The sequence below is a fragment of the Typopeltis vanoorti genome, chromosome 21, assembly GCF_054136105.1.
Source record: "Typopeltis vanoorti isolate ZY-2024b chromosome 21, IOZ_Tvanoo_1.0, whole genome shotgun sequence".
Taxonomy (NCBI): domain Eukaryota; kingdom Metazoa; phylum Arthropoda; class Arachnida; order Uropygi; family Thelyphonidae; genus Typopeltis; species Typopeltis vanoorti.
The window spans coordinates 25,551,894-25,575,988 of record NC_143569.1 but is presented as its reverse complement, the minus strand read 5'-3'; the positions used below and the strand labels follow the sequence as shown (position 1 = coordinate 25,575,988).

At 35.3% G+C, this 24,095-nt stretch overlaps 1 protein-coding gene across 2 annotated transcripts in view; it reads right to left on the bottom strand.

Annotated features, from left to right (window-relative positions):
- Positions 1 to 2,765: 2,765 nt before the first annotated feature.
- The window catches only part of LOC150094680 (sialin-like), a 143,780-nt gene continuing 122,450 nt past the window's right edge, over positions 2,766 to 24,095 (bottom strand). For both annotated transcript variants that reach the window (XM_090411368.1, XM_090411367.1), the window contains exons 10-12: positions 14,543 to 14,698; positions 11,369 to 11,454; positions 2,766 to 5,182 (exon numbers count right to left, since the gene is read on the bottom strand). In XM_090411368.1, coding sequence (XP_090267494.1) covers positions 4,958 to 5,182; positions 11,369 to 11,454; positions 14,543 to 14,698 — 467 coding nt within the window. In that variant the 3' untranslated portion in view covers positions 2,766 to 4,957. The remainder of the gene's footprint in view (positions 5,183 to 11,368; positions 11,455 to 14,542; positions 14,699 to 24,095) is intronic.

Sequence of the window (24,095 nt, the reverse complement as noted above, 5' to 3'; positions counted from 1 at the left end):
AGGAAATTACAACAGACTAATATTAATTACAATATTTGGCAAAGTCAATTTGCCGTCATTAGGGAATGTGTGTACATGTGAGCATTACACTGGATAAATGAGGCTAAAGCAAAGCAATCAAAAGTAGTGCCCCTGGTGGACTAATGTACGAAGGATGGGTGCTTCCCAAATTTGAAGCAGTTTCATTCAAATAAGTTGGTTGAGGTTTGGGTAGTTTCTTAAGACTGAGGCAGATTCAAGAAATAGTCTTGCATATTTATATTTGCTGTAGTGGAGTAGTGTCCTTCTAGCATATCATGTGGTGGATCTATAGCAAATATAAATAAGAGGAACTATTAACCGTTCCTTGAATCTGTTCTGCCTTAGGGAACTACCCAAACCTCAACAAATCTGACTGCACGAAACTCCCAAATTTGGGAAACACTCATCCTCAGCCAAAGGACACTCATTTTAACCTCTAAAGAGCACTGTTTACGATGTTAGGCTTACTTTTGGTTGCCATGCTTTAGCCTCATATACAGTGTAGTGCCTGCATGTACAACATATATTGTCAGGTGTTACTGATGATGGCAATTTGACTTTGCCAAAATAATAAATTTATGTAATTAATATTAGCCAACATAATTTCCTTTAAAATGGATAACTGACATTAAAAAAATACCGATGATTATCATAAAATAAATTTATGCCTGTATTTCATAGCCATGTTTGATTAAGTGGAATTGAGCATACATAAAAAAAAAAAAAAAAGTGCAGTGATCACATGTTATATGATCAAAAGATGTCTATAAGGGTGTTAGTGCATCATATTAATAATAATACATTTTAAAAACTAAAAATACTTGACTGTACACTAACATTTTTAAGATTTTCAGAAAATCTCTCACATCTATTAAAAAAAAAAAAAAAAAGCAAGGTGTTATTGGGTAAGCTTTGGAGTGACTCATGCAAGTCTAAACGGTCAAAACATGCTGAATGATAAAAGTTAGTTTGCCACAGACACTGCCTTTCTCAATTCATGAATTATTTCCAGTGTTCAGTTAACAGCGATGATTATTTTACAAGCCAGAAACCTAAGCAGAAATAACACAAGTATGCCTAGTTAAAATTAACACTGTTGATTTAAGCAGTCTGAGAAATTAATTTGCTTAAATTATGCATTTTCTATATGTTTTATTTTTGCATAATTAACCATTTGTTGATGAAATAGCTGATGCTAAATTACACAGGAGGTTTAAAGTGAAAGTTAATAAATATAGTTAAATTGTAATTTCAGTTTAAAGAATACCTGGATATAAATTGGATCTTGTGTTTCAATCTGTGAAAAACAGGATTCAGTTTGTCATTCCGGTATACTTCACAGTAATAATTTTTTTTTAATTAAACGTGGCTATCTAGATTTTAACATAACTAAAAGAATTTAATATGAAACTAAATTTTTTATATATATCTAGATTTTAACATGAAACTAAATTTTTTATATATATAGATAATTTTTCAGCACTGTCATTCTCAACCCTTATAAAACAAATAAATTAATAACTTCAGCTCCACTTCCAAAGCTGAAATAACCAGTAAATTTGCATCAGTAATTTTCTTAGGATCAGATCATTAGACATACATGAAAGAAATTTTAGACAAATTTTTAATGGTACTTGTGGCATAGTGTTTATTAGACTCACATATTCACAAGAATATAATTCTATTACTGCAAATATTTTGATCAGAAACTAACTGGTCATCAGGTAAACCAAGAAAAAATAATTTTAATCCTATTTACAGAGCTGAGCCATGTGCCACCTAGTGGTCAGTTACAATAAAGCCCAAATTTGAAATCAAATTAAATATAATTAGATAATGAAATGACACGGCATTACATTAAATTTAAAAAATAAAAAATTGGAGAGGAGAAAATACACTGTTGATTGCCATTTTATGAGGCTCTCCCAAATCTTTGCAATACAGTCATTCTGATTTGAATGTTATAGAAGTGCTTCAGTGCTTTAAATAACCTGCACTGGCATAAAAGGCGAGTGTTGGACCATAGGAAATTGTGGTCACTGTCCATTCTACGATGAGCAAGGCTAGATTTTTGAGTTTAATATTAATATAAGACTGGCATTCTTGTAGTCATCAACAGAATGTACTGTTTGTCCAAAGTATGAGCAGAGGCATTCACACTGAACTTGGTAAACACCAGGGAGAGAGGGTATGGTTTATCTTTAGTTGATGGTAAGCAAGAGGAGAGTTTGTTGATAGTGAAAAATGTAGGAACTAAATTGTATCTTTTCAAGATCCTAGCAATAATTTCAGAAATGACTGATTTGGTATTGATGTTGCCTTCGTTTTAGTGTTCAAGTTCTCACACCCGACATTTGTTCTGGCTGTTATCGGGTAGCCACAGAGAATGCGAAAAGCAAGCAAACACGCTAAAAGGTGAAAGTCAAGTGTTGCATGATCACGTGTAAACAAGAAAACATTTATGGCACCAGCAGCGTCATGTGTCTGTCCCAGCAGCAAAATGACACTAGATAGGCAGATAAATGGAGAACAAGCTCTTTTTATAGTGAAAAATAAGCAGGCAGACTGCAGTGTGAGAAGTGGGACCCACAATGCAGGTTCAGGGTTTTTGGTGATGGGCTTGGAAGAGTTAAACATCATAGTAAGCACAGTTCTTGATTAGCATAAATCCTTCCCCCAGAAAATAAAATTATCTAAATTGTTTCTTTATGTTGCTATTATATAGATGGCATTTTAATAAAGAATATGCAAAAAATGTGTTTATTACCTTTACTTTTTTAAGAAAATATGTAAAATAAACACAACACTAAATATACTTTAATAAACAAAATTTTCACAAAAAATATACATTTTTGAAAGACAACTAAAAATTACATAAATATTTGTAAACTCAACTAACAATTACATAAATACTTATAAACCCAACTATCCACTGCATTTTAAATGAAAAAATGTTAAACGCACTGTTCACTTTTTTTTTCCCAGCTGTTCAGTGATATGTAATTTTGTATGCAAATCTGTAAACTTTAAAATCCATGAGGTTTGATTTTATTTTATTTGAAATCACTATTTTTAAAAAAAAATTTTTTTGCAGGTATACAGTAAGCAGTTTAATTCAAAAATTACAGTGGTGTCACTTATTTTCTGGTTGCACATTAACCAGCTTCCATAAATTAATGAACAATGAGAAAATTTGCAATAATTTGGAGGGGAGGGGCATGATGGTGCGTAAAAAGTGGCACCAAGTCTGATTTTTGTATACAAATGAGTAGTGCTGTCAATGGTACGTATAAATGAGCCATTGTGGAATGGTTTTTCCATTTCTTGTCTGGAATGAGAACAATACATTTTATGATAGCCAAAGTCAGGTGGAGTGGAGGTAGCCAAACGGTTGCATGCAAGTCATTCAATGGTTCATACACTGTGGAACCAGTTCCAACAGTTGTGAATAGCATCTAAGAAATATGATGAAGGAAGGCCACTGGCTATAACTGAAATGAATGACCAATATCTCTTTACCTGCTTGCTGAAACAGGAATGCTACCTCAAATCACCTATGATCTGACTTTGTTGACTACGGAAACAATGGTATCTACATGTCCCAATTTCACAGGAGAGAATGTTTGAAATGGACTAAGTTCTGTATCAACTGGACCCAAGACCAATGGGATATTGTTTAAAACGAGTCCTGCTCTAATCTATAAAGCTATACCAGGCATGCTCTGAGCTGGATAGAACCAGGGATGTCTTATCATCCTAATATCTATGAAAGGGGCACTTATGCAATGGTTTGGGGGAGACATCAACCTTGTATGTGATTCATAGAGATGAGGTCCTTGATCCATATGTTCATCTGTATGCAGGTGCAATAGGGGAGACATTTATTCTAAAAGATGATAATGCTTGTCCTCACTTAGCAAAGTTCATGGACCAATATCTTCAAGAAGGGATTGTACATATGGACTGGCCCAACTTGGTCACATGACCTTAATCCTATAGAACAGGGATTCTCAACCTATGGTACACATACCACTGGTGGTACGTGAGCCACTGCCTTACTGGTATAATATCTTGAATTAAATATAGTGGTACGCCACTGGAAAAGGTTGAGAACCCCTGCTATAGAGAATGTCTGGGATGCTCTAGGAGATGAGACAAAAAAGTGGAGTATTTGTTCTTTCTCTGACTAGCTCGAAACAAAAACAGATCTAATACACAAATATGCAAAAAAAAATCAGTTAGCTTGTTAAAATAAAAATACACTGCACATTTCTGTTTATTTTTTTAACAAAAAAGATGTCATACCATAAATTTATTTATTGTATGGCATGACATCTTGTAGGTTCATTAGTACTCTAAGTAACTTGCTCAATAGGTGATATCAAATTGTACCAATTCCTTTGTTTTACGTTTATGTATAGACTCACACCATACTGTGCAGGTGTTCAAACCCAAATTTGATGGAACAAGGTAGTTGATTTTCATTCTTATGTGCGTAAATTGCATGTGTTCTGGCCAGTCTGTCTGTTTTGCAGGATGATAAAACAGTTTCCAGGAGAGGAAACCCTGCCACCTCCATATGAGATTGACTATCTCAGTTTAAAATGAAAACATCTAATAAAGGTTCTTCACATACAAGTTGTTTCAACCAAAGGGCTTCTCTGAAACCAGCTTAGCTACAGCGGCTCCACTAATTACAACAGAAAAAAAATTATTGTAATGTGAATATCACCAAAAGCAGCCAACCCATTGTGTTACATAATTTTGTAATACCACTTCAAAAGAAAGTAAATTGTGTGGTGATAATTACATATCAACTTAAATTTTAAACATGGAAGGAAAATAACCTTAAAACATCTAAACAGACAGGTACAAAAAAGACTGTAATTTTACATTAATCTTGAACTGAAGTTATTATCTTGTACATCATTTGTTATTAATCATATAACACAGGAAGGCCTCCCTTCTTTAACAGTCTTTCTTTTTCATCTTGAGTATGTTCTTCTTCAGATAAACATTCATTTATCAAAACGCTACCCGAGTTTCTGCCAGAAGTCCATGGTTGAATATCTGCTGATACAAAAATTAAAAATACTATGGTGCCAACCACATACAGTACTGCAGCGAGATAATATACTTTGGACCACTGACTAATACTCTCCTGAAAAAGAAAAATAATAACTTGAGGCATACTGCAGAATAGGATTTTTTTGAATTACACGATAAGCATATAGTTCTATGTAAAACGATAGGATTAATTCACATTTTTATTTAGTCATGAAGTGTTTCACACTCTTAATTGGCAGCTTCTAGGAATCTTTCAAAGATCATAAGCAAGCATACCTATCATGTAAAAAAGTGAGTCGGGTGCTGGGGTTGGCTGGAATTTAGAAGCTGCAACTTTTAACATTTTAATAATTAATAATATTGTCTATTATGTTTAAAATTATGTAATGCATTCAATTGAAAAGCAAATTTATATTCCCAGTAATATAAATGCAGAAAATAGAAATTTAAGTTTCATCTTCTTGATGCACTCGCTATTTTTTTTTTTCCCAATTACACACTTTTTTGAACTCTTTTCACGTCAAAAGTGGCATTTGTGCATATACCATACCATTTTGAACTTGACTATTGTTAGTTTTCTCCAGTACAACTTTTTCTAATAGAAGTTATCTTCCTTGGAGATTTTTTATGCTTAACTGGGCCTGCAGGTAGATATGACAGGACATTTACCAACCAGTGGTTCTACACAAGTAATTCAAATCATACCAAAACATTGGATAAAATCTAACAATGATAGATTATTCCTCACTAATGACTACCGTGGAAGCTGACCTCCAGGCAACTGAAACCCACAATCCAACACCCACACAACTGCTCATTCACATATCATCATAAGAATGCCAAATGCAACGATTTCTATCCATGATTTCTTTGGTGATTATGGTTTTCTTTCTTCTGTTAAACTGAAGCATTTCTTAGTGGTATGGAAACATTTATTCTTCATTCCAATTTAAATCCTCATCCTTTATCTGAGCATTTAGTTTTCTCAGAGGCACATGTCAAGCTGTGCAGAAGAAGAAACAAGCATGCAGCAACTGACTTTCATTAAAATCTCCATCTTCCTTTCAATTCATACTAAAGCCTAGAACAGCTAAACATACTATCAACACAACTGATTTTGAAAGGGCTAAAAGCAGGAAACTTGCATTATGTCTGAATGACAGTTACACTTTCTTGTCTCTTGCAAAAGCTATTGACCATAATTTCTGTTTAATCCTGTTTCCACTAGTTTTGTAAGAGACAAAAAAGTATAACTGTCGTTCAGACATAATGCAAGTTTCCTGCTTTTAGCCCTTTCAAAATCAGTTGTATTGATAGTTTGTTTGTAGCTGTTCTAGGCTTTGGTATGAACTGAAAGGAAGATGGAGATTTTAATGAAAATCAATTGCTGTATGCTTGTTTCTTCTCCTGCAGCACTTGGCACATGCTTCTCAAAGAACTGATGGGATTTTTCCAATTGTTCTGAAGGTTTGTGCCCCACAGATGATTCTTGTTATTTATGGTGTTTTTATTCTCACCTATTCCATTGGTATATCTATCCTGCAATCTGGAAATTAGCCCATGTTCAATCCATTCCAAAGAAAGACAAATCTTTATCATCAAAATCACCATCCAAATTCATTCGGGTCTTTCTAAAGTAATGGAGAAAAATCATTAGTACTCAACTTCTATGCAACCTTGAAGCCTCTCAATAAATGCCATGGAAAATGTTGGAAAATCTCCAGTAGTTGCTCTTGATATCTAATTATATTTGGGATTAAACTCCCATCGTGTTATACCGTGTGTAGAGGCTTAAGTGCTGTGAGGACATCATGGAGACTTAATGGTTTGTATACAGCACTCAGAAAGGATTAAAACAGAATTTAATACTTCCTATATTTCGTCTCATTCACTCAGACATCTTCAAGGATTACAAAAAAACTAATGTAACATATACACAAATACCACACAATACTAAGCCCAATCACATGGGTGACACTAAAGTCCTATCTAGGTGGGATGCCCTCTAAGTGTAGTTGTAGGTGGCCTGGAATGTAAGGTGAAAGCAAATACCAACACTTGAAGTGTTTTTGTAATTTGTTAATGATTATTGCAAAAAACAAAGTATTACCATTGTTAGATACTGAAAAATTGACTATTTAGACTTAAATATTGGTTTGAACATTATAATGTTTAATGGAATAAACATAGCACAAATAAATAATTAAACACAAGTTTAATCAATCCTATATTTCTTTGATGTTTCCTATATGGAAACATCAAGGTAGCCATAAGACTATGCCATTGCTTCATATGCCATCCTTTTCAGGTGTGACATGCAAGCACCAAATCATTCACAGAAAACCTAAGAACTGGTGTGTCTCATGCTTAGAAGAGCAGCCACCATGCTGCAATGTACTGAGACTCATCCTCTGACATATGGCCGATTATTTTTATAGTCGAGGTCATACCGAGTGGCTGTGAGCAGAGCCTTAAACATCTGCTTCACGTACATTGGGGTCTGAATACCTTTAAGTCCTTAATGTAGGATCATGAATGAAAGCCTCTAAGTGAGAATCCCATGTAGGCAATGATACTGTTCATGCCTTGCTTGTTGAAAGGCAACATTTGCTGGAGTTGCTTTCACACTGTTACAGTGAGAGTGCTCTGGTGATGAGGACACTACAACAGAAGCATCAAGGAAGCTACTGCACTTCCCTTCTAGTGGCCTCATCATCGGAGTGACCACACCTTAACAGTATGAAAGCAACTCCGGCTAGTACTGCTTTTAATAGAACTCAATATGGTGGGTGTTTTTCTAAGCATGACACCCAGACCAGTACCTAGGTCATCTGTGGATGATTTGTTGCCCGCATCACACTTGAATGGTACGTAGGAAGCAACAGCCATACGGTCTCAATGGCTCCTTTGATGCTTCCATTCTAGTGACCCCGCAGCAAAATAGTATGAAAACACTCCAGGTAGCACGCCCTCTCAACCTGATGTGGGATCATGACGAACACCTCTAAGTCAGAATTCCATCTAGCCACTTCATAACTTTAAGATGAAGTCAGAGAAAGCAAGGATAAAACATGACAGGAGGGCCAAACCAGTCAAATCACAGCTCAGTACAACAGTAGAGACTAGAACATCGTCTTAGAGCAGACAATTCATCTCATGCTATCACGAATAAGGTATAGGAGCAGGCAACTATCCCATGTCATGATAAAAGTTTAATGGAGTGAAACAGCACTAGGAAATGATCAAAAGAAGTATTTAATGCTTCTAATATTTCATGTCAGTTACAGAGACATAGTCAGGGAGTACAAAATGAGATTTATAACACACAAAGGTAGCATAAAGATAACTAAAAAACACATGGACAAAAGACAGTCCTAATTAGGTGAGGTACCCTCTATGGACACCTGTCAGCAGTGTAGAATGTAAACTATGATCTCGAAGTATTAATGTTTCCCATATTTTGGGAAGTTTTGTGCAACTATATTTATTTAAATTAGGATGATTTTTAAGAGCATCAGCTAAAAAACAGTCTCTTCTAAATTTACTGAGATAGAGCATGATGGTCTTTTTCCAACTGATCCTGTGAGTTATAGAGTCCAAAGCATCGCCTGCAAGACAGATTGACCATAGTCATTACTGCAGATGTATTTTTTATGTTCTTCCATTCAGATGGTAGCCAATCTTCCTGTCTGTCCATAGTAGGCCAACCTTCAGGAATAAGGAATTCTATATACACCTGGAACTGAGAGGGGGAGGGGGGGGGATTTGTCTTTAGTGAAGCAGATAAGGGTAGCTAATTTTAAATGGGGCTTGAAAGTGGTGCAAAGATTGTATTTCTTTAAGATTCTGGATGTTTTTTCTGATGAGCCTTCGTAGGTCAGTTGGTACAGAGGAAGCCCTTTGGTAGGAAAGACCTGGGCTTGATTCCTGTCCATGACGTGAGGAACCTTTATCTGGTCTCTTTCAACTAAAGGTTAGTTAGCTGGTCAGCTCTGTTAAGACACATGGATACTGCCACGAATACTTTCAAGAATGTGGAAGGCAGAGAGGGAAGAGAGCGAAGCATGTGTCAAAGTAAGTTATGTAATAGCTGAAAAAATTGCAAAAAAATCAAAAGCCTTCTTGGACGAAGAGTTTGTGAAAGGGTCCTCACCACATTATCTTTACACCGTAGTCAACCATGAGTCACATCATGCTAGTCAACCTCCTGGACAGGAGACGACACATGATGATGATTTTTTCTGATGCCTCAGGCATAGGAGATGGTGATAGCATTACTAAAATCTTTCTGAAGAGAAAGTTGTGGATTGTGGGAATAATTGATTATTCCCCCAAATTGATTTTTTTATATTGTGGGAACTGTAACCATTAGATAGAAAAGTGTAGCATATATGATAGAGTTCTTATTGGAACAAAGGTTATAAGGTCTATGGGTAAGCATTTTTATGACACTATTTTGTTGAGAGGGGAAAGTTTGTGAATATATCTGCCTGTGTAGCTCAGTGGATGTGGCATTTGCACACCACGGCGCTTGGCCGAATGATGGTTTCAAGTCTAGTCGGCGACTAGAGGAAATTTTTCTAAGCCTTTTTTTGACTGGTTCCCGAGTTAGTCGATCTCTGGCACAGGCAAGCGGGTTTTTCCTCCCAGAAACTTGGGTTTTTCGTCCCGTAAACTCAAGAAAATCGACCGTAGAACCCACATTATCTCAGATAATGTGGGTTCTACAGTCAATTAAATTCGATATTCGACATTAAACACGAGTGTTAGGGACCACGAGAAGGCAGCATCTGTAGAGCCATCTCTCTTTACTGCGTGAGCCTTGGGCCAGTTATCTCTGATTGGGTACCAGTGGAGATTGAACTGCCCACTCAGTCTCCAAAAAGTTAGATAGGGCTAAAAACAGCCTTGCCTATTCCCTGTATATATGGGAATAAAAAGGCGTTAGCTGATTTTTTATTTATTTATTTATTTTTTTTTTGATGTGTGAGTGGGTTTCTATATACTGAAAAGGACAGATCACCATGAGGTAGGCAGGTGACCAAGGTGTCTAGAAAGACCAAACTATTATTAGTTTCCTTTTCCATAGTAATTTGGATTTTGGGGTGAAGGCTATTGAGGTGACATACAAAAGTATCTAATGTGTCTGAGCCATGACACCAATAGTAATCACCTAAGTAAAAAAAAAAAAAAAAAAAAGCGTATACTAGGAATATTTCTGCAAATTTTTATTGATTTTGCTTTTAACCACTGGCAAAGCAATTCATTTAATAAAAAATAATTGAAAATGTCATTTAGAGAGAATAAAATGTTTATTGCAGGTTATATCAAACACTCAGAGTTACAAACTGGTATCTGAGAGATACCAAAAGAAAACCTGGAAGATCAGCCTTAAGGTGGGAAGACCCAATGATTAAGAAAGTCGGAAGAAAATGGGGAAGAAAGGCCCAAGACAGGAATAGCTGGACTCTTTACGACCTGCAGTCATGGAGAAATCCTGACTGAAATCACAGGTCCATCAAAGTAATATCAAACACTTGGTGAAGTTGAAAGGAACACACTGCTCTGAAAGAAAGTTACCTAATATCAAAAGTGGACATGGTATTTTAAAAAATAAGCATAGATCACAAATATTATCTGTAACAGGATGATTGAATAAGGTGATATCACTTGAACAAAAGAAAAAAAAATTGCATTTTTCAGCTGCACTTATACCAAGTGGATTGTTTTCTACCAGTTATTACCTATCATATAATGCATTATAAATTAAATGGCCCATAACATCATTTGCTAACATGCCCAACAAAGGTTAGCTGTCGCATCATGGAATATCTGGATGCGATTAAAATCACTTCTTCACTTCCAACGAAGTTAATCTCACATCCAGAGATCAGTTTTTGTGTGCCTGTTAAAATAAAAATAAAAAACTGCTTTTCCCTGTTACTTTTGGCTCCAATATGTAGTGTGGTCTCATACAAGCTATAAAAATCAATTAGCATCTAATGGCATTCATGAATCAATGCTAAAGTGGGATTCATACCTGTCAGCTGTAGGTTGGAGAGCAAAGATGTTATCGGATTGGCCAAGCTGACTACAAACTCATCAAATTACTGGAATTAATTAGTATATAATATAATCAAAAAAGTACAGCATATATGTTTATATTATCAGCAGAAAAACATTCTCTTTATAAAAGCCTTACTTTCATAAAGTTAAAAAAATTGACTAGATATTTTTAAAAAGCATATAATGGTAGTAATAAAATTGAAACCATACTCACATTATTAAGTGTCAAAAGGCCTGCTGCCAAAGGCGCAAACATGCTAGCCATGTTTGAAAACCCATTTGCGATTCCAATAAGTGTACCTAATAATTCAAAACAAATTAAAAACCTGATAGATATATGTACAGTATATATGATAAGTGTGTTTCTTAACACAGAATAGTTTTGTTCATACAAGATTAACTATTTTATTTCTTAATGCCAAAATCAAATAAAAATGCTTAAGGATATTTTTCCATTATCCCATTTTATGAAATGCAAATAAAATAACTACCACAACTAGAGCCAGACATTTTTTTTCTTGAGGCTGCAAGTAGTATTTAAACAATGCCTCACACACACACACACACACATTTATATGTTAGAGCATACCATCAGTCCTGTAATGCTCTGTGGTTATCTAACTACCAGCTTTCCTTATTCAGTTATGTATTTCTATATTTAATTTGCCATGAAAAAGTTGTGCCTAAGTAGCTCTAATAGTTTCCTTGTTCTACAGGTTCTCCATTCAAAATACACCTGATATCTTTGTTTCTGTCTATTTTCATGTTCTTTTTGTTGATTTGTATGCCAGATTTTGTTACAGCAGTTATTCAATTTAGTTAAAGAATCCTGCAGTCTTGTACTAGATTTATTCATGGGTATTGTATCATCTGCATAAAGTAAAGAGCTGAAATTAATATATCAAATGTCGATATCAGGTTCAATGCTTCATAATAATTCCACAGGGCTCAAATAATGATACCATCAATCTTTATGTCAATGATACTGTCATGGGACTACAAGGAGAAATTCTGTTTTGGCTCCTCAAAAGAATGTGAATAAACCGGAGAGGTGGACAAATGAATGGAGATCAGTTTAATGCAACTGATATAAAGTTTGAAATTTAAGATCCAGAGATGGGATTATTTAAATTAAGGGGATATTAAATCCCACATTGTGTCAAAACTGAATAAGAAACTCAAATATTGGAATCAAAGAGTTTCTTGCTGAACAGTAAACTATAAAAGTATTGGCGACTACTAGCGTAAGCTAAAGTACGTAGTACAAACTAGAGCAGCTCGTTGAAAAGGTGGGGAAAGTTCTGATCGCTATTCTTAGTATTTCTCATAATGTAAAACCCATCTCCTAGAAGATGTATGATGTTATACATTATGGTGGGAGGTCACTACCCAGACCTGTTTCGACCTTTATTGAGGTCTCATCAGTGAGTAGCTAGACCAAAAGACCACATTAATACTAAGGGTATAGTGAAAAGAACTTTTTGACAACTGCTATACGAGTTGTCAAAAAGGTGCACCCATTTAATTACTTAAATATAAAGAGCCAATAGGCTTCATTTCAGCGATGTAAACATTATTTAAATTAAGGGGATATTAAATCCCACATTGTTTCAAAACCGAATAAGAAACTCAAAGATTGGAATCAAAGAGTTTCTTGCCGAATATAGTAAAATATAAAAGTATCGGCGACTATTAGTGTAAGCTAAAGCACGTAGTACAAACTAGAGCAACTCGTTGCAAAGGTGGGGAAATATGGGATATACTAAGAATAGCGATCAGAACTTTCCCTACCTTTGCAACGAGTTGCCCTAGTTTGTATTACATGCTTTAGCTTACGCTAGTAGTTGCCGATACTTTTATAGTTTACTATATTCGGCAAGAAACTCTTTGATTCCGATCTTTGAGTTTCTTATTCGGTTTGAAAAAATGTGGGATTTAATATCCCCTTAATTTAAATAATGTTTACATTGACGAAATGAAGCCTAATGGCTCTTTATATTTAAATAATAGATGGGATGTTTCATACTTACTTGGTGAAGTTATATTGAAAGAAACAAGGGATCTTAGGGTGATTATTGATATAAATTTCAAGTTCAGAGGACGTATTGTAAAGGTTGTGAAGACATCTCGCAGAACTGCTGCTATACTAAGGAGGACACCAACCACGAGAGAGAGATAAAAAAAATGTGGTGGTCCCATTGTATAAAGCTTTGATCAGACTACATCTAGATTTCTGTCACCAGGATTTCAAGGAGATAAAGTAACCTTGGAGAGGGGGCTGAGATGGTTAACAAAAATGATATCATGACCGTGCAATGTTGATTATTAAGATAGACTGAGGGCATGGAGACTGCAGAGTTTGGTGAATAGAAGACAAGGGGGGAGGGGATATTATTGAATTAACACTGAAGAGATTTTTCATACAATAGAATGAGAGGAAGGAACAAGGTCAAGGGATCATCTCTGGAATACAAAAGGGAGTAAAGAGTAAGTTTTTTTGCATGGGGCATGGAATGCATTGCTTGAGAGGGCAGTGAAGGTGCAGACAGTGGAGTTTAATGAGTGGTATGACAGACTTTGTACTGACTAGTGTTGACTTCCCACAATGAGTCTTTTGATTCCATGAAGATCAAAATAATAATGTCTATCCTTGTCTCACACTTGACTTTGCATCAAGCCATCTTTGCATACATCCTTTAATTCTAACCAGTGCCTTACAACTCAAATATAGATTATGTATTCCCCTGTAAAATCCCATTGACATTATATAATAGTGGCATCCTGAACAGCTTTCCTTCTGCCATCTTGTCATATATCTTTTCCAGTTCTACAAAACTTAAAGGCAGATCCTTGCCATATGCTCATGATTTCTCAACCATTTGTCTTAAAGTGAAAATCTGATCCTGACAATCTTTACTTGGCCTGAAACCAGCTTGTTTTCTCAATCTTCTCTTCGACAATCATTTTTTTAGTCTTCTCAAGTGTGATTGCATGAATCTTATCAATAAAATATTACCTGGATACTTTTTTTATCCTGCACCAAACTAAATGGTGATCACTTCCTATTTCTAATCTGTTGTGTACTCTTCTATCCTCAACCAGCACAAAGATTCACTATCAACAATAATGTAGTCGATAAAACTTATTTCTTGTGTCTTATATACATGTGAATTTGGAAAATTTTGTTAGTGATGACACGTCCATTATTACTAGCATTACCTTTTCTCAAAATTTCTGTATGTCTGGGATTCATTTCTTCTACTGCTTTAAATCTTCAAGGATAGGATTTTCTTTATGTCTGCTGCTTTCTTTAATGACTCAAAAAAAAAAAAAAAAATTGCATTATGTAGTTTTCGAAACTTTTTCAGTTTACATGTACTATACATACCTGCAAACTCTGGAGACATATCAATAACTATAGGGCCTTCACCACCAGAACTCAGCCCAAACATTAAACTAGATCCCGCCAAAAGCACTACTGCTGCCTCCTGATTACAACCAGCAACAGGTACTAATGCCAGACAACATGCTCGTCCAATATAAGCTGTTAAAAATAAATATATACTTAATTAATGAAACAAATCTGAATCATAAGTTAATTTTTTGTTTCACTCAGAATATATTACAATTATCGCACGCAATAAATTTACTGATTGTAACAAACTATTAACTAAAAAACAGTCTTAGCAAAAAAAGAGTCTTGAAAAAGTCTTTGGTACTTTCATCATCATCATCATTAGCGTTCTGTCTCTTGACAGGTCCAATGATACATATATATCTCAGTAAATTCTCTTCCTCCAATTTCCTCCTTCATTTCTTGATATCCTCTTGTGCCCATATCATTAAGCATCATTAGTCATCTCCTTCCTCTTGGTCGCTTTCCTTCAATTTTCCCTTCTATCATTCTTTTCAGTAGGCTCTCTCCTCTTAATACATGTCTTATCAGTTAAGCTTTCTTTGTCTTATGGTTTTTAGTAAATTCCTTTCTTCAACTCTTTGTAATACTTCTTCACTGGTAATTTTTTCAGTCCACTTTATTTTCTCTATTCTTCTCCATAACCACATTTCAAATGCCTCCAACATGCTTCTTTCATCCCAATTGTCTATATAAGGTCATACTCCAAATATGAAACTTAATAAGCCTTTTCTTTACATTTTTATTCATTTTATTAATAAACAAATTTTTCTTGTTATAAAATGCATATTTTCCTTTGTTAATTCTTTTATTTCCATGTCACATTTTCCATTTTCTTGTATTATACTACCAAGGTATTTGTATCGTCTCACTTGCTCTACACTTTCTCTATTCATCATCACCTTGACACTACCTGGTTTCCTACTCTCATCACTTTCTTGCATATAGTTTAAAATTTTTGCATTAGGTGCTGTAGTTCATCTTCAGTATTAGCTGTTGGTACTTTATAGTACCAAAAGTGATATTTTAAAATAAACTTTAGCATGTTCACTACAAAGAAAGAAAAAGAGATGACAATAAATAAATGTAGAATAGCAATAAATTTACTAAATTTCAACTATTTTTTTTTTCTTGTCATTTATTCAATATAATTCATGAATGGAAGCTTATATAAAGCAGCCTTTCCCTTACATTAAAGCTGCTAAACCTTTTTAGCTTACTTATCAAAGTGACTATGCAAGACAAAAAAGAAAGAACGAAAGAAAGAAAAAGAAAACATGGACAGCTTAACAATAATGTATTAACCACTCTACCATCCTTGATGTGTGTGTGTCAATCAAAACATGGATGCAAAGTGTTCATTGAAACTGATATAACATTTGCATATGATTAAAATAACAGATGAATCATAATTAAATAACATATTTCATCTATATAAATGTCTGAGTGGTGAACAACTAATGCACATAATTTTAGAACAGAACAATATCTTGGATATTGGCAATTATTCATCTTACTGTTTAATGGTATAAACACATAAGAACAAAACAAAAAAGATTATTTATTAAGCAGCAAATCTAATCTAATCCTGTGGCCTCCTTTTTTGAGAGGGCTGCAGCTGATGAACAGTCCTATTCCATTCCTCTCTTTCTCTTGCTTCTGTAAGACACTTGCCTGTCCAGTCTTTGATGTTGTCTTTCCATTGCAGTCGTCCTCTTCCTTTCCTTCCCTCCACCATCCCTGTAATACTATTCTGGGGAGCTCTCCAGGAGAACCCTTATCAAATCTCCTGAAAATGCTATTTTTCTTCTTTGGATACTAGCCATATAGTCTTTTTCACTTTGAATCTTTTAAGGACCTCTTCATTTTTCACTCTTTCAGTCCAGCTGATATGATCATTTTTTCTCTTGCACCATTTCAAATGCATTCAATCAGTGAGTCATCTCCTTATTGATCATCCAGGATTTACATGCATATGTCCCCCATGCTCCAGATCATTGTCTTAAGGATTCTTACTTTTAACTTTTTGTTCAGATTTTTGTTTCCTAATATGTGGTATAATTTAGAAAAATGCTGCTTTTGCTTGTTTAATTCTGTTCTTAATTTCACAGTTAGATCTATTGTCATCTGTTATCCAGCTCCCAAGGTATTCAAAACTTTTTACATTCTCTATTCTTTGTCCATTCAAAGTGATTTCATTCCCATCTTCCTTCGTTGAAATCTATATCACTTTTGTCTTTTGAACATTTATTTTCATTTTATATCTCTCATTTCCAACACTGTTCAATCTATTCAAAATTTTTCGCAAACTTCCTGTTTCGCTCATGAGTGTGATATCATCTGCCCATTTATCTTTATTCCATCCTTCAGGTCTTCCAAGGCCTCTTTCATCATCCATTCACTACAGACATTAAAAAGGAATGGAGCCATCTCACAACTTTGCCTCACACCCTTCCTTATGGGGATCCATTCAGTATCCTCTCCTTCAAATGTAACCCTGGATTCTTGAGTTTTATAGTCATAACAGCAATCTGATAATTTTCCATCTATTTTATGCATAATATCAAATAAAACAGATGAACATTATCAAAAGCTTTTTTCGTAACCACAAAGCATAGATATAAATCTTTATTGCACTCGATCGTTCTTTCCCCCAATATCCATAGTGTTGGGATGGCTTCCCTAGTTCCACTGTTTCTCCAGAAACCAAATTGTGCTTCATTTAATTCTCTCTCTATCATGTGTTCTGTTCTTCTATATATTATGTTGATTAGGACTTTTGCAACATGGCTAATCAAGCTGATAGTTCTGTGCTTATTGCAATCCATCGTTCCTATAGATTTGGGAATAGGAACAAAATAAGATCTTTGTAAAGATCTTACAAAGATCTTTACTTTATTTACTAGATCCAAAAGACTTCTATTAAAAATGATGGATAGAAGTTTTATTCCTTCCTTTCCTAATGCCTTCAGCAGCTCCCCTTAAATATCATCCACTCCTGGAGCTTTCCTATCCTTTATTCTTTTGATGGCCACTTCGGTTTCCCATTCCTTAATTTCTGGGGTATCATCATTTTCTATGTGATCATATTCCAGATTATCTTCATCTCCATAAAGTTCTGTTACCTAATTCTTCCACCTTATCATTTTTTTCCAACATGATCTTTTCTCTTTCATCCTTCAAAGTGCTGCTTTTTGTCCTTTTCTTCCCTGAAATCAAGTTCAAGCCTTCATAGACCTTTCTTATATCCTTTGCTGTATAATTTTCCTCTATTTCCTTGCAGACTTGGTCGAGCCAATCTTCCTTTGCCTTTTTAGCCAGAATTTTTACTTGTTTATTGATCTCTTTATATCTAACATGGGCTTCATCATCGTTGTTCTTATTCTTCCATTTTCTTCTTTCATCCATTTTTTCTATCACTTCCTCAATATTCCAGCCATTATGGATCAAGGAGAGATTAATTAAAATCAATGTAAAATTTTTCTTTAATCTAGAAATTCTGAGTGCATCAGTACTGTTATGTGCATGTGTAAATAAAAATTAAAATAATTTGAAAGAATACGGACGAGGGTGAAAACTTATGGGTGAATAGATAAAAGCCACCCTATAAATGCATGGTGAGATTCATTTGCCTCTCTTGTCTCATTTAATTTAACTCTTGGTGCTCCAGATTTTCCTTCTTCTCAACAAGAATTAAGCATTTGCCTGTTATAGATTATTTTCTCTATTATGACTCTTTTTGATCTAATATGATCTCTGTCTATAAATACCATCGAAAATTTGTTTTCCATAGCATTTTTGTTTTCTTTTGTAAAATTTTTAGACTATGTTGTTGGCTTATTTTATTTAATTCATAAACTCGTTTTTGTAGGTCATTTACAATTATCTTGTAATATAATCTGATCATTTACATACAGTAATGACAACAGAATTTCTTGTTAACTGGAAACCTTGTTTTTTTTCGTTTTCCACATTTTTATAATTGGATCGACACACACACACACACTGCTTGGAAAGAAGTAGGAATAATGTAGGAATACAATGCTCCCAAGTCAGTGCAACTGTGTCTGAGTGAAATTTTGTGAGAAGGAAACTGACAGAGTTTGAAAGGGGCACTGTGACAGAATGTTGCAGGGTTATCTATTCAGCAAATTGGGCCATTTCAGGTTAACAATCAATGATACTATACTGAGATAGAAGTGTAAGGAGTCAACTACAAGTGCTACTCACAGTGGATGACCCACCATACTCACTGAAAGTGACCATAGGGTACTACAAAGGATAATATGAAAAAAACACCATTGATCTGCCGATACATTGAACATGGAGTTTTGGGCATCAACTGGGACATGAATCTGCACAAAAATCATTCAGAACCAAGACACAACATGGATTTCCATGGCAGGACCTGAAGATGCTGCTGCATGTTGGTTTATATAATGTGTGGCTTGCATATTGAGAAGTGTAAGCTTGGAAAGCTATATTATGGAGCAATGAATCTCACTACACCTTCTAACTGAGCAGATGGATGGGTGTAGGTGAGACAGATACCCGGTGAACCTTTCTTACCAGTGCGCATAACCACAACTATGAAATTCGAAGGTGGCAGAGTGATAGTATGGTTCTGTTTTTCCTGGTTTGGTCTTGGACCTCTGTTTGTGGTACCATGTAAACTGAAGTCTGAGAAGTATCTGAACATTCTGAACAAAGCAATGTATCCTACTTTGTGGAGTTTCTATGGAATTGACCATTGTCTCGTTTAGCAAGACAATGCACTGTCACGTCTGCTGCTGCTGTAACAGCGTGGTTTGTGGACATGAACATCACCACGCATCACTTGCACCAACAGAGCCCTGATCTCAACCCTATTGCACATCTCTGGGATAGACTGGAGTGTTGGGTAAGGTCAAGAGACATCTGTCCCACAACAGTCCAGGACCTCATTACATGCCTACAGGAAGAATGGTCTAAAATTCCCATTGATCGCCATCATACACTTGTGGAAAGTATGTCCGTTAGGATTGCTGTAGTCATCACAGCAAAAGGAAGTCCTACATCTTATTAAGGTAGATTCCATGGCTGTTTGTTCCTCATATTATGGTGTCCGTTGACTTCTTTCCAAGCAGTGTATATAGATATATACACAATGAATAGAGTTGACAATAAACTACAGCCTTGTCTTACACCTTGATTAATTTCAGTTTCTGCTGTTAATTTATTATAAATTTTTTTTAAAAATAAGAATAATTAAAAACTTTGAACAGTATTAAATGTAATCGATATTCTTGTGTTTTCATTATACTTCATTTTCCCTAATTAGTTTATCAAAAGCTTTCTCATAATTTATAAAGGCTAAATGTATCTCCAAATTAAATTAATATTATATTTTCAATAGATTTATTTTAAGAGACAAGTATTATCTACACATGATTTTCCATGTCTAAAACCAGTTTGTTCCTTCAAAGACAAAACTGACCTCAAACACATATGGTAACATTGCAGGAAATTTTTCCACTTGGTTATACTATAAATTAAAGATACTAAGAAATTATATACTTAGTTTAATCCTTTATCCAAGAGCAAACAAAGTTTGTATCTGAAGTATTTGCAGGACTGAGACAATTCGTATATAGAAGCTAATGACTTCATATCACTTTTGGGTCTGGCTCCCGCTGATGAGACCTAAATAAAAGTCAAAAACCAGTCTGTTTAGTGATCCTTCACATTGCATAGCATTATACATGTCTGCAAGGATATGTGCTTTGCATTATGGGATACTAAGGCAAGTGATGTGAAGTCATTAGCTTCTATATACGAGTTGTCCCAGTCCTGAAAATAATTCAAGCTCAAACTTTGTTTGCTTACACTTGGATAAAGGATTAAACCAAGTATATAATTTCTTGGTAGTTTTAATTTATAACATATGGTAACAGTTAATAAGCATACATCCAGGCATAAATATGAAAATGCATCATTATGATATTTGCCATAACCTCATTATGCAAAATCATCATTTTGCCACCCTAGATGAACTTTTTAAATTTCCTGCTGGAATGCTAGTAATAATCAGCAAGGACTGAAACTAGAAACAGAATACTTTAATATGTATTGCTTATCTTTTTATTCTATTATTCTATTTATTATTTATTTATTTATTTATGAATTCAGTACCAAGGAAGCTCAATAGTAGATAATATGGTACCATTTAGTGCAATGGGAGGGGAATTAAGGATTCAATGCCATAGTTCCCCTAGCTCTAGCAATCAAATATTATTATTATTATTGCATGGGTATCTCCATGGAGTCTGAAACTCATCGCAAGAGACACACGTTATCCACACATTATCTATCATACCTCCCTTCTTGAACCATTAAGAGAAAAAGCACTCACAAATGACTGTCAACCTCTGCTCGTTCGCCACTGTCCAATGAAAAATCTAGTCCTCATACCCCTACTAACTACACTCTTACTCAACTTCCAGGGAAGACCTATTGTTCTGTCACCTCTAGGTAAGTGCTGAAATATTTCCCCTGCATTAATCCTAATAAAAATCTTTAAATATCACATATATCATATCCCCTCTTTTCACCCATCCATCAACTTGGAAACCAAAAAACCCTTAATCTGTCCTCATAGGGGGGGGGGGGCATTCCATAGACCATTCACTGTCTTGGTCACTTGCCTCTGGATCCTTGATACCGTTTCTTCATCCCCAAGATCCCAGGTGACCACAGTGTTAAATATGTTGACATATTAAGGTCTTATAAAGAGGAATAACTTCCTTGTTATGTTCTTCAATAGATAAGTAATCCTATGAAATACCCAGGATACTTTAGCAATATGTCCTCTAAACTTCAACTCTATGCACTACCACTCCCAAATCCCTAGTTTCATCTATTTCATAGAGTGCAGTTCCATCAGGGTGGAACAAAGCTTATAATCTATTAATCTCAAAATGTATACTTTACATTTCTTCACATTAAACTGACAGCCATTATCTTTTGCACATACTGACAGCATATTTAAATCATCCTGCAACTTCTTCGCATCACCTTCATTAACTATTACTCTGTCCAATTTTGCATCATTGGCAAACAACTGAATATTTCCCTTAACATTACTTTCTATATCATTTATGTACAAATTACAGTAATGGCACTAGCACAGAACCTTATGGCACACAAGTCATCTGCATTCTCCTGAATTCTGCTCCTCCATATACCACTATCTATCCATCAGCTACCCTTGTATCCATATAATCAGTGGCATATCTATTCCTATTGGTTCTAATTTGCATAACAGAGTTCCATGTAGTATTTTGTCAAATGCTTTTCCAAAATCCAGCAGAATTACAGCATGTAGCCGTTTCCTTTTTGTCACTCTATTATAGAAAGTTAGTGAATTACTATGGCAAGACCAACCCTTCACAAAGTCATGTTGCCCCTCATGGTATTAAATTCTTAGCCACCCATTCCTAAATTCTCTTTTAAACCAGATTTTCCAGCACTTTTACCACCACTCCTGAGATACTGATTGGTCTATAATTTGCTACCGCAGTCTTACTGCAATCTCAAAATAACCCTTGGCCTGCTTGGCTGGTTTCTTCCCATAATATGATTTTGTCTTCTTTACCAAACTGGTCAGATTTCTTGCCTGGCTGTGTGCTGTTCATGAGCTTACTGGTCATCTATTTCCTTATATACTCTCCTTATATACCTTATATATTCTGTATATTCTGATAATATTGCTCTACCCAACCAGTTGGGTAGAGCAATAGTGAGTGCAGAGGATGTCAAAATTTTGCAAGATAATTTGGATAGTTTGGAGGACTGGGCTAAGGAAAATGGATGTCAATTTAATGTGGCAAAGTGTAAGGTTATGCATTTTGGGGTGAAAAGATTAACAGCAGTATATATATAATATGACGAGACCAGGGATTTGAGAGTGTTGGTGGATAGGGAATTGAAGTTTAAGTGGCACATCGCAAAAGTGGCTAAATCAGTTTATCAAATCACTTGGTTGCTGAAAACTACTTTAACAAGCAGAGACAAACAGGTTATTGTTCCTCTGTATCGAGCCTTGATAAGACCCCATCTAGACTACTGTGCCCAGATTTGGGTGCCAGGGTTTCTTCTTGATGGGGAGGAGGTGGAGAGGATCCAGAGACGAGTGACCAAGATAACAGCAAGTCTATGGAATGAACCTTATAAGAACAGGTTGAAGATTTGTGGATTGCAGAAAAGAAAATGGGTGATAGGTGGAAAAGGGGGTGATATGATTGAGACATTCAAATTACTGAAGGGTTTCTATAAGATTAATTCAGAAGATATTTTTGAGAATAGGACTGGTGGTGGTGGTGGGAGGAATGGGGGCCATACATGGAAACTGGGCAAGAGTGTGGCTAGCAAGGGTGTTAGAGCTAGGTTTTTTACTTGGAGAGTGGTGAATGAGTGGAATAAGCTGCCAGAGTCTGTTGTGGGTGCCATGACTGTGAATGAGTTCAAGGCGAGGTATGATAAATACTGTGTGAATGTCAAATAGTTGTTCTTGACATGATGTTAGGGCCTCCCTCGATGAGTCTAAGGACTCCTTGGGGTTGCCCGTAATAATAATAATATATATACCTCATATATATTTCCTTATATACCCTCCACAACAATTTATATTTTTACAGCTCATGCTTAATGATAATACCCATCCATCTAATTCCTACCTGATTAATCCTCCTGACTTTGGGTATGCAATCTGATATTGCTTCCTCCAGATGCTCCTTAACTATCTCCCATGCACTACTAACCATGACATAGCCTTAAGCTTCCTCCTAAGCTTGTCATAATCACCTGCCTTGTAGTTTCACATATACCCCCTTCATGACAGAATATTCCTCATTGCTTTACAACATCCAAAGTCAAGACAGCACAGTCACTCTCCCCAATCAGAGTAACCACCATGGTTATGGATAGCTTTTCTATCCTACAACCAGATCTAATACTCTCATAACCCAAGTCCTCTCCATCACATACTGAATCGAATAATTATCTCTTAGTAGGTGTATAAATCCCATTTCCTTTCTGCCATGTGATCTTTCTTCCTTCCAATCTATATCTCCATAATTGAAATCCCCAATAATAATTACTCACCCTGCACACATCTTCCTGATCATCCCTGGAATCCCCTTGTCTATAGTAGCAACCAATCGTATATTTTGACATACTGGTCTCAATCTCACACTAGACTGTTTCAAAAGAACCGACCTGTCTCCTATTCTTTTTGGCTTTTTGGCTGCAATTCATCTTCGCTATCCTCCCTGAAAATACTAAACCCTTCACATTCTATCTCTGCAACTATTGTTAGCCACGTCTCATAAATGCCTATAACTTTTGGCGAGGTTGTACTAACCAATGCCAGAAAGTCATCCTTGTTCCTGATACTTCTGATATTAGTATATAGAAATCGTAGTATCACTTTAGGCTCCCATATACTTTTATTTCCTGAATTGACTTCCAAAAGTTTATTTTTCACTTG